At 44.9% G+C, this 12,093-nt stretch overlaps 1 protein-coding gene across 8 annotated transcripts in view; it reads left to right on the forward strand.

Annotated features, from left to right (window-relative positions):
* Positions 1-12,093, forward strand: part of UNC5A (unc-5 netrin receptor A) — a 526,593-nt gene that overhangs the window by 436,461 nt on the left and 78,039 nt on the right. For all 8 annotated transcript variants that reach the window (XM_063927930.1, XM_063927923.1, XM_063927924.1 and 5 more), the window contains 2 exons: positions 2,714-2,801; positions 6,587-6,755. In XM_063927930.1, coding sequence (XP_063784000.1) covers positions 2,714-2,801; positions 6,587-6,755 — 257 coding nt within the window. The remainder of the gene's footprint in view (positions 1-2,713; positions 2,802-6,586; positions 6,756-12,093) is intronic.

A 12,093-nucleotide genomic window follows, 5' to 3' on the forward strand; every position in this document is an offset into this window, starting at 1 on the left:
CGGCTGGGTTAGAGATAGTAGGACATCGTCGGCGAAGAGGGAGATCTTGGACTCCTGTGAGCCCATCTGCACTCCCCGAACACTGTCTGACTTCCTTATCATGGCTGCCAGTGGTTCAATGACCATGGCAAACACCAGGGGCGAAAGAGGACAACCCTGTCTAGTTCCATTAGTCAATGGGAAGGGGGGGGACAGTATCCCGTTGGTAAGGACTTTTGCTATCGGAGAGGAATAGAGTGCTGAGACCCCAGTCAGAAATTTCGCTGATATCCCAAACGCCTGAAGAGTCTGCAATAAGAACGGCCAAGAGATACGATCGAACGCCTTCTCAGCGTCAAGGGAAAGGATAATAGATGGGGTTTGCCTGTTATTCAATAGGTGAATAGTGTCGATCGCTTTTCTAGTGTTGTCTCTGGCCTGGCGTCCTGGTATAAATCCCACTTGATCATAGTGTATCAGTTCAGGTAACACACCGTTAAGGCGGGTGGCCAAGATCTTTGCATATATTTTAATATCAAGATTCAGTAGGGATATGGGGCGATAGTTAGCGCAATTTCGTGGGTCCCTGCCTTCTTTATGTATAACTATTACTCTGGCCTCCAGCATGGTACTTGGTAGTGGGGCGCCCTGTAGTACTGCGTTAAATAGTACCCGTAGATGGGGGACCAACAAGGGGGCAAATTTTTTGTAATATGAGGCCGTAAAGCCGTCAGGGCCTGGGGCTTTAGAAGATTTAAGGTTTCTCAGAACGGCTGTTATTTCCTCCTCCGTGATATCTGTTCAGATCTGCCGCGTCAGTGACAGATAGTTGGGGGAGGTCAGCTCGACGGAGAAATTCTGAGATTAATGCATCAGGAGGGTTGGGGCTTGGGGCCTTGGGGTTTAGATTATATAGCTTGGTGTAATAATCTCGAAACTCCCTGTTTATACCCCCTGGGTCATATGTAAGTACGCCAGAATCGGTCTTTACCGCTAAGATATTGTTACGGGATCTTTGTGCTCTAAGGCGAGATGCCAGGATTCTATCGGCTTTGTCGCCTTTCTCGTAGAAGGTCTGGTTAAGCCTCTGAAGAGTTTTCGCCGTGCGTTCCGACAGAGAAAGTGACATTGCGTTCCTAGCCTCTAGTAGGGGCTCTAGGTTAGACAAGGTGGGAGACAGTTTATGCTGACGCTCGAGGGTCTGAAGTTTCGTAGAGAGGGAAAGGAAGCTGAGCTTCTGGGATTTTTTAAACCTAGCCGTCTGGCTTATTAGATGGCCTCGGAGGACAGCTTTGTGTGCTTCCCACAGAGTAGTTGGGGATATCTCTGGGACATCGTTGAGAAGGAAGTATTCGATCAGGCAGTCTTTAATTTGAGTGGTGACTTCGTGGTTATGTAAGACGGAGTCGTTCAGATGCCAGGATACGGGGGGAGGTCGTGGGGTGATGGATTGGAGTTCGGCAGTGATCGGGCAATGGTCAGACCATATCATAGGGAGAATACCAGCAGATTTCAGTTTTGGGGATATATCCCGGCTGAGTAGGATCATGTCTATTCTAGAGTAGGTTTTGTGTACCGGGGAATAAAAGGTGTAGTCTCTGGTCAGTGGTTCAGATATCCTAAAGGAATCGAATAGCAAGTGGGTTTTTAAAAGGTCTAGCAAGGCAAGGGATGCCAGCGTCGGGCGGGGGTGGTGAGGGGACCGAGGACGGGGAGGGGATGACCTATCTAGGGAGGCATCTAGTACCTCATTGAAATCTCCAGCCATGATGACTTCTCCTCGGCCGAGACTAGTCAGCTGTGCGCTTATTCTCCCGAAAAATGTAGCTTGGTTTTGATTTGGTGCGTATATGTTAATTAGGGTGCATAGCCCAAGTTAAATTTTGAACATTTTCTTTATCTTTTCCAGATGGGATGTAGTTATGTGACCGGCAGTCAGGAGACCGATAGTCACATAACCTCCCTCTACATCCCGCCCCCTCACAATCCCGACGGTCAGCATGCCGACCAACAGGGACTATTCCCACTCGTGGGTGTCCACGACAACCATAGAGCACGGTCACCACCGAGCCCGTAAGGGGCTTGCTGCACTCACCACCCCCCGCCGGGATTCCCTGCCGAGATCTGGCACGGTATGCTGACCGGCGGTCTCCTGACCGCCAGTAACGCATACCACACCCTGTCCAGATATAGTAATTCATTTATTTGGCTCTGTCAATATATAATTCTCAATGGTAATTCAAGGGGCCCATACATTAGGGCAATATCAGGGCAATTCCCCTGTCTCCCAATGCCTGTGTCGAGGATCGGATAATCCAACATGTTGGATTCCTCGATTTGGCGATTCCGTCCAAAAAATTATCGGATCGGTGAGTCTGAGATTTTGTATATATGTGGTTTATGCAGATTCCCAACAAATTGCTAATCATCAATGTACGCCGATCAGCGGATTGGATTGGCAGAACGGAGAATAGGGCCATAAATGTATTGTCAGCATTAGTTTCTTTAATATCATTTCATCTTAACATTATTATTATTATTATTATTATTATTATTATTATTATTATTACTACTACTACTACTACTACTACTGCTGCGGTATTATCATAGCTTTTAGTAGTGGTGTACTTGAGAATACGGCTCATGTGTCATCTCTGCATGCATGTCAGGTAGTGTATATGTAGCCCTGTACATATGTTTGTGTATTAGTGATAATCTGTCTATTTTACCCCAGGCCTCAGCCTGCTTATACCTCCAGATGCCATTCCCCGAGGAAAAATCTATGAAATTTACCTGACACTTCACAAACAGGAAGATGTGAGGTAGGTCCCTGCAGATATTTTAGAATTTATCTGGCAAAAAAATTATATTTTCCAGATACTGAACAGACTGCGTATTATTATTTTTTTCATCTCACCGTATTCCAGGACTACGTAAAGCCCATTCAGCAATATGATAGTGTCAGTGTGTCACCACTTAACCTGTCCACACAGTCACGTTTCTGGTTTTGCCATATGTAATGTTCAAATCCACCTCTATTTCTCCCCAGACCAAATTATAAAAAAAAGAAATCTGATCTCTACTGCCTATAAATAAAGAGTAAACACAAGAACTACAGGACAAGCGAGATCCCCGCCATGTACTAAAGTTAACTTACAGGGACAACTGTAGTGATAACTAATGTCCCTGTAACTTACTTCCTCAGCGATTTGTGAAAGACTCCTCTGGGGATATCTGACACTGCTCATGCGCACAGTGTCAGTCTCCACCGCCAATTGGAGGCTGCAAGAGAGGGATCGGAAGATCCCTCTCCTGCTACTAGCCCTCCATAGGCTTAAAGCAGTTTATGCCATCTGAAGATGGTGTAAGCTAACGGGACAAAACTTTGCTTTTCAGAGTTTGGTACATAGAGATTAGACCATAGCTCTCTTGATAATGATAGGGACTGCAATCTACAATCTTTCTGTGACATATCCTTCATTAGGCTATTAGTACATTGCAACAATTTATAAAATTATGCAGAAACTCTTGATATTTACGCCCTGTAATCCTTGTTTCCACTGGCAACATGTATGTGCATTGTATTAGCGTTTTTAATGTTTGTACGATATATAGGTCTGAAAGAGAAGAACATTGTTTCCAATGACCCCACACCCACTCATAATGTTTTCCAGCATTCCAATATTGCAGCAGTACTTTAGTTTTCTGAATGCTGCCTGGTACATTCGATGCACTTACCAGATTGAAGTCAATGGAGTGACCTCTAATGACCTTCCAAACACAAATAATACAAAGCTTGTCAAACGTAAAAACAAAACAAAATAAATGCCAGTGAGTTTACAGCATTAAATTCTCTCCAAACTCTTAAATAATATACCAGTGACTATAATTTTAGACAGTGCAAATCAGTACGCACAGTGGCCACTGTATTTCCCATACTGGGTAAGACCCCCCTCTGCCCCCAGAACAGCTTGAGTTATTCATGGCATGGCTTCATCAGGGTGCTGCAAAAGTGAGTTAGAAATCCTGGTTCATGTTGAGATGAGTGTTTTGTGACTTCCCGGTCCATTATCCTGCTGGCAGTAGCCATTAGAAGATGCACATGGACAGCAAAACGACTCAAGTCTATTGTGGCATTTAAACAATACTCATTTGTTAGTAACTGTAAAGGGCATAATGTTTGTGAACTAAACTTTCTTCATACCATTACACCACCACCACAAGCAGCCTGAACCGTTAACATAAAGTAGGATGGAACCATGAATGAATTTCCTAGTTTTAGTGCATGTTGCAGCAGAAGTTCATCACACCAGGCAACATACAGTACTTTCTTAAATGTGATTACTTACTGTACGTCCAACTGTGCATGAGCACCTTAGAAATTTGGTCCGTAGGTTACCAGGGAAAGACAACTGAATGTGCCCCGTTTATTCTATTACTAATTATATGTGACCCCTTTAGTTTAATAAATATATATGTGCCCATTTTAGTTTAATAATAGTATCTAGCTGATGTGCCCGGTTTCAACTGGGCAAAAGTTTGCTGGGCGTAACATTTTACCCCTTTCCAACCACTTGGGAGTCTTATTTAGAAAAATCCCTGATTAGCGGGTGGCTGCAAATAACGGTCACATATTTCAGTCCACCCAGCAGGGCACTCAGCAGGTGCACAGCGAGAGTTCACCAACATAACGCCAAAATTAAGCAATCAGTTACAATGCAATATTTTTCTGCACATCTACAGACCAAGACCTATATGATGTGCCCGGTCAGACAATGGCATCACTGAAATATGTCACTCATAACAGTAGTCCTTCTGCTAATAATATATAGATATGTGCTCACTTTAGTAGACTAATAATGTGATCTCTTTAGTAGAATGATGATAATCTGTGCACCTTAGTAAAATAGTCTGTGACCCATTCAGTAAAATAATAATCATAATGATAATAGTCTGTGCCCATCCAGTGCAATAATAACAATAGACAGTGCCCATACAGTAAGATAAGTCTGTGCCTATACATTAAAATAACCATAGTCTGTGCCCATACAATAAGATAACAACAGTCAGTGCGCCTACAGTAAGATAAGTTTGTGCCCATACATTAAAATAACAATAACCTGTGCCCATACAATAAGATAACAATAGCCTGTGCCCATACAGCAAGATAAGTCTGTCGCCATAGATTAAAATAAAAATAGTCTGTGCCCATACAATTAGATAACAACAGTCTGTGCACATACAGTAAAATAACAATAGTCTGTACTCATTCACTAAAATAAACAAACATCCCCATCCCCAAATATTTCTGTAGTAAAGTGTAACAAACCCTCTTCCCACTTTACTTACCTTTGGGCCTCACTGTTCTGAAGAGCATCGAGGTACACAGCAAATCTCCTTTGATGGCTCCTCCCACTCTCTAGTACAGGACAGCTTCTGCCTCTAGAGTGGCTGAGGCGCCAGCACTGTTCTGCTGTTCGGCTGTCTCTACTCCCGCCAACCACATGTCGCCACATATGGTCGGTGGTGGCAGTTAGTGATGTCATACGAGTGAGGCACTCAAGGGGCATGTGCCAGTCTCCAATCAGGCTGACAAGGTGGTCCTGCTGGTGCTGTTGATATGCTTCTTATTCATATTCCACCTAGTTCTGCTAATTCCGTCGGCTGTGGGCCCTTTCATTGCCGCCAGCCCTGGAGCAATGCTTCGTGCTGCACAGCCGGTAGTTCCGCCCCTGTGCCAGCCTGATCTAGCCTGTCTATTCTCCCCTGACCTCTTTCATTAACAAGATGTTTTCACCAAGGTAACTGGATGTTCTTTGTTTTACGCACCACACGCGGTAGCGGATCTTGCCACGGGCAAGCAGGACTTTTGCCCGGGGCGCCGCCTTCCGGAGGGCGCCGCACCATGGCAAGATCCGCTGCTGCTGTGCCCCCCGCTGCCCGCTCTGTCCCGCTGCCGCTGCCCGCTGTGAAGGGAAACTAGACCCCTTCGTGGAGAGGACCTGTGCTGTGCGGTGCGCGATGACGTAATCGCGCACCGCACATCATTTCAGCGGCGCTGCTACTGTACAGGGGGCGTAACTGACCACGCCCCCTGTATGAAGCCACGCCCCTATTGCCGCCCGTGGCGCAAAAAGCCCCTGAACCGGCCCTGACCACACGCTGTAAACTCTAGAGACTTGTATTTGAAAATACCAGATCAGCAGTTTCTAATTACTCAAAATAATTTGTCTTGTAAAATTGCTCCAGATAACATTACTTCCTTATTCTGGTGTTTGGCCTGGACAACAACTGAACCTCTTGATCATGTCTGCATGTTTTTAGGCATTGAGTTACTGCCACATGATCCTCTGATTATATATTTCCATGAGCATGTGTACAGGTGTACCTAATAAAGGGGTCACTAAGTGTATACTTTAACACACAAAGCAAATCTTTTCTATTTTTAGCCACAGCAGGTGGAACCTTTATGGATTTTCTGCTACATGAAATTGCTAACACATGAAAATAAAGTTAGTTTAGATGCATGCAACAAACCTGCACAGTAACGACTACAGACAGCAGCACTCACGCCTCACATCTTCTACCTTTCCCTTCTCTTCTTGAGGCTACCTCTAGCTGGCTGCCAGACGCTTCTGAGTCCTATCGTCAGCTGCGGGCCCCCCGGAGTTCTCCTTACCCAACCTGTTATCTTGTCAATGGAGCACTGCCTGGAACCCAGCCCGGAGAACTGGACTGTGCGACTGAAGAAGCAGTCCTGTGAAGGCAGCTGGGAGGTAGGCTACTCTATATAACATCAAACTGTTATCATCACTGACTGTCTAATGAGGGAAGCTGGCTGTAACCATACATCAGATAAATGATAGGCAGTGAGCTACATATACATACAACTTAATATGCTGTGCTACCGCTAGATATTACCCCATAGAAGCAAAATGTGCCATCTGTTGTCTTCACATTTTGCATCAACAATACTTCACTAATTGAAGGCTGCAATACCTACTTTAACTGGCAGAGGGCAATGTGCCCACAACAGTGTTACGTATTGATAAAAGTAGATAAGTATTACTAATGGCATCAAAACAACAAATTATCCTTGGCAAGCCCTAAGTTATCCAGCCTACGGTGCTCTATATATAAATGTGTCACTAATACAACAGCATTTTTGTACAGTTGCAAAATTCTATCTTGTGCGTATCTTATTTGTGTTTCATTTTCAGGAAGATATGTGAGTAATATGTTTTATTTTTCCTAGGCGACGATAATTAATGCTGCAGACTGCAGTCCCCAATATTATCAATGGGGGCTAAACTACTTTATGCCTACAGAGGCAATCTCGCAGGAGAGGGATTTTACGACCCTGCTCCCACAGCCTCCGTCCGGCTCTGGAAACTGACACTGTGCACTTTGTGCAGTGTGAGATGCTGAGAAAGAGTCTTTCATAAAGGTGGAAGACTCCTCCTGATGTTCCCGGGATGTCACTCGCAGAGGCAGCTGTTATCGCTACCACTGTCGCCTGCATGCTACATTTAGTACAAAGAGAATTTTCCAATAGTCCATTGCGATACAGACTGTTAATAATTACGGCACTTCCATGATTATTACTACATATGTCCGTTAGAGATGCTTTGTTAAATAATTTAGGGGAACATTTACTAAGCAGTGATAAGAGCGGAGAAGTGAGCCAGTGGAGAAATTTCCTCATCAACCAATCAGCAGCTCTGTATAATTTTATAGTATGCAAATAATAGATGTTACTTCAGTGCTGATTGGTTGATAGGGCAACTTATCCACTGGCTCACTTCTCCGCTCTTATCACTGCTTAGTAAATGTACCCCTTAAATACATAAGGTAAACATTGATTCCCAAATTTTTGATGAATTATTTTAGAAGAAGGGTATATTTTCTCACACATAGAGGAAGCTGGCATATTGGGAGCTGAGCCAATATATATGAGAAAGTAGTCAGTATGGAGCAGTGCCTCGGGAATATTAGTCAGGACCCCTGAACACTGCTTACTGTATGTGCCTCAGTGATGTCACTGCTTACTGGTGAATTCTTACATCGGACTCCACTATCTATTGCCAATGGGTCCTTAGGTGGTTTCCTAAAGATGAAGCTTTCACTAAAGTTGTCCACTAATGCGATACTGCAATTAATATTTGATTTCTACCAATATATATCTACACACACTGTATGTTAAGTGTGCAGTGTACTACATATCTCAGTCTGCGGTCAGTTCACCATGTACATGTTCTTAGTTTCATAGCCATCCTCATTATCAGTGTGCACCTGCACCAGTACTGCCCCTAGTGAGCTGAGCATACTTGCATTTGCTCAGATCTGGAGCATGCCCCATCTACAATACTGACTGGTTTAACTCTGCAGCCTCCCCTATATATTACCACTACTTACATCAAATCCAGCTCTGATCCACAAAAGGCAAAAGGGTGTGATGGTTGGAAGTATTAATATAACTGTTAAAATTAGGGATGAGCGGGTTCGGTTCCTCGGAATCCGAACCCGCCCGAACTTCAGTTTTTTTTACACGGGGCCGAGCGACTCGGATCTTCCCGCCTTGCTCGGTTAACCCGAGCGCGCCCGAACGTCATCATCCCGCTGTCGGATTCTCGCGAGGCTCGGATTCTATCGCGAGACTCGGATTCTATATAAGGAGCCGCGCGTCGCCGCCATTTTCACACGTGCATTGAGATTCATAGGGAGAGGACGTGGCTGGCGTCCTCTCCGTTTATAGAGAAGAGAGTGAGACAGTAGAGAGAGACACAGTAGTAATTTTGGGGAGCAATAGGAGGAGTACTAGTAGTTACTTGCTGAAGTGATAGATAGTGTGACTGTATTATCTGACTTGTGGGGGAGACACTGACAGTGGGGAGCAGTTAGAGTCTGAGAGCAGGACTCAGGAGTACATATAACGTACAGTGCACACTTTTGCTGCCAGAGTGCCACACTGCCATTGTGACCACACTGACCACCAGTATAATATATATTGTGATTGTCTGCTTAGGAGTACTACTTGCAAGTTGCTGATAGTGTGACCAGTGACCTGACCACCAGTTTAATAATCACCACCAGTGAGTTTAATATATATATATATATATATATATATATAATTGTATATAATATATATATAATATTGTATACCACCTACCCGTGGTTTTTTTTTTTTTCTTCTTTATACATACTACTATAGTAGCTTACTGTAGCAGTCTGCGGTGCTGCTGAGCTGACAGTGTCCAGCAGGTCCGTCATCAGTCATTACATAATAAATATATATACCTGTCCGGCTGCAGTACTAGTGATATTATATATATATATATATTGATTTCATCTCATTATCATCCAGTCTATATTAGCAGCAGACACAGTACGGTAGTCCACGGCTGTAGCTACCTCTGTGTCGGCAGTCGCTCGTCCATCCATAATTGTATACCACCTACCCGTGGTTTTTTTTTTTTTCTTTCTTCTTTATACATACTACTATAGTAGCTTACTGTAGCAGTCTGCGGTGCTGCTGAGCTGACAGTGTCCAGCAGGTCCGTCATCAGTCATTACATAATAAATATATCTACCTGTCCGGCTGCAGTACTAGTGTGATATAATATATATTGATTTCATCTCATTATCATCCAGTCTATATTAGCAGCAGACACAGTACGGTAGTCCACGGCTGTAGCTACCTCTGTGTCGGCAGTCGCTCGTCCATCCATAATTGTATACCACCTACCCGTGTTTTTTTTTTTTTCTTTCTTCTTTATACATACTACTATAGTAGCTTACTGTAGCAGTCTGCGGTGCTTCTGAGCTGACAGTGTCCAGCAGGTCCGTCATCAGTCATTACATAATAAATATATCTACCTGTCCGGCTGCAGTACTAGTGTGATATAATATATATTGATTTCATCTCATTATCATCCAGTCTATATTAGCAGCAGACACAGTACGGTAGTCCACGGCTGTAGATACCTCTGTGTCTTTTAGTTGTGCCTATTAAAATATGGAGAACAAAAATGTTGAGGTTCCAAAATTAGGGAAGATCAAGATCCACTTCCACCTCGTGCTGAAGCTGCTGCCACTAGTCATGGCCGAGACGATGAAATGCCAGCAACGTCGTCTGCCAAGGCCGATGCCCAATGTCATAGTACAGAGCATGTAAAATCCAAAACACCAAATATCAGTAAAAAAAGGACTCCAAAATCTAAAATAAAATTGTCGGAGGAGAAGCGTAAACTTGCCAATATGCCATTTACCACACGGAGTGGCAAGGAACGGCTGAGGCCCTGGCCTATGTTCATGGCTAGTGGTTCAGCTTCACATGAGGATGGAAGCACTCAGCCTCTCGCTAGAAAACTGAAAAGACTCAAGCTGGAAAAAAAAAACGCAAAGAACTGTGCGTTCTTCGAAATCCCAAATCCACAAGGAGAGTCCAATTGTGTCGGTTGCGATGCCTGACCTTCCCAACACTGGACGTGAAGAGCATGCGCCTTCCACCATTTGCACGCCCCCTGCAAGTGCTGGAAGGAGCACCCGCAGTCCAGTTCCTGATAGTCAGATTGAAGATGTCAGTGTTGAAGTACACCAGGATGAGGAGGATATGGGTGTTGCTGGCGCTGGGGAGGAAATTGACAAGGAGGATTCTGATGGTGAGGTGGTTTGTTTAAGTCAGGCACCCGGGGAGACAGCGGTTGTCCGTGGGAGGAATAGGGCCGTTGACATGCCTGGTGAAAATACCAAAAAAATCAGCTCTTCGGTGTGGAAGAATTTCACCAGAAATGCGGACAACATTTGTCAAGCCGTGTGTTGCCTTTGTCAAGCTGTAATAAGTAGGGGTAAGGACGTTAACCACCTCGGAACATCCTCCCTTATACGTCACCTGCAGCGCATTCATAATAAGTCAGTGACAAGTTCAAAAACTTTGGGCGACAGCGGAAGCAGTCCACTGACCAGTAAATCCCTTCCTCTTGTAACCAAGCTCACGCAAACCACCCCACCAACTCCCTCAGTGTCAATTTCCTCCTTCCCCAGGAATGCCAATAGTCCTGCAGGCCATGTCACTGGCAATTCTGACGAGTCCTCTCCTGCCTGGGATTCCTCCGATGCATCCTTGCGTGTAACGCCTACTGCTGCTGGCGCTGCTGTTGTTGCTGCTGGGAGTCGATGGTCATCCCAGAGGGGAAGTCGTAAGCCCACTTTTACTACTTCCACCAAGCAATTGACTGTCCAACAGTCCTTTGCGAGGAAGATGAAATATCACAGCAGTCATCCTGTTGCAAAGCGGATAACTGAGGCCTTGACAACTATGTTCGTGTTAGACGTGCGTCCGGTATCCGCCGTTAGTTCACAGGGAACTAGACAATTTCTTGAGGTAGTGTGCCCCCGTTACCAAATACCATCTAGGTTCCACTTCTCTAGGCAGGCGATACCGAGAATGTACACAGACGTCAGAAAAAGACTCACCAGTGTCCTAAAAAATGCAGTTGTACCCAATGTCCACTTAACCACGGACATGTGGACAAGTGGAGCAGGGCAGGGTCAGGACTATATGACTGTGACAGCCCACTGGGTAGATGTATGGACTCCCGCCGCAAGAACAGCAGCGGCGGCACCAGTAGCAGCATCTCGCAAACGCCAACTCTTTCCTAGGCAGGCTACGCTTTGTATCACCGGTTTCCAGAATACGCACACAGCTGAAAACCTCTTACGGCAACTGAGGAAGATCATCGCGGAATGGCTAACCCCAATTGGACTCTCCTGTGGATTTGTGGCATCGGACAACGCCAGCAATATTGTGTGTGCATTAAATATGGGCAAATTCCAGCACGTCCCATGTTTTGCACATACCTTGAATTTGGTGGTGCAGAATTTTTAAAAAAACGACAGGGGCGTGCAAGAGATGCTGTCGGTGGCCAGAAGAATTGCGGGACACTTTCGGCGTACAGGCACCACGTACAGAAGACTGGAGCACCACCAAAAACGCCTGAACCTGCCCTGCCATCATCTGAAGCAAGAAGTGGTAACGAGGTGGAATTCAACCCTCTATATGCTTCAGAGGTTGGAGGAGCAGCAAAAGGCCATTCAAGCCTATACAATTGAGCA

This window comes from Pseudophryne corroboree, chromosome 6 (assembly GCF_028390025.1).
Source record: "Pseudophryne corroboree isolate aPseCor3 chromosome 6, aPseCor3.hap2, whole genome shotgun sequence".
Lineage (NCBI taxonomy): Eukaryota > Metazoa > Chordata > Amphibia > Anura > Myobatrachidae > Pseudophryne > Pseudophryne corroboree.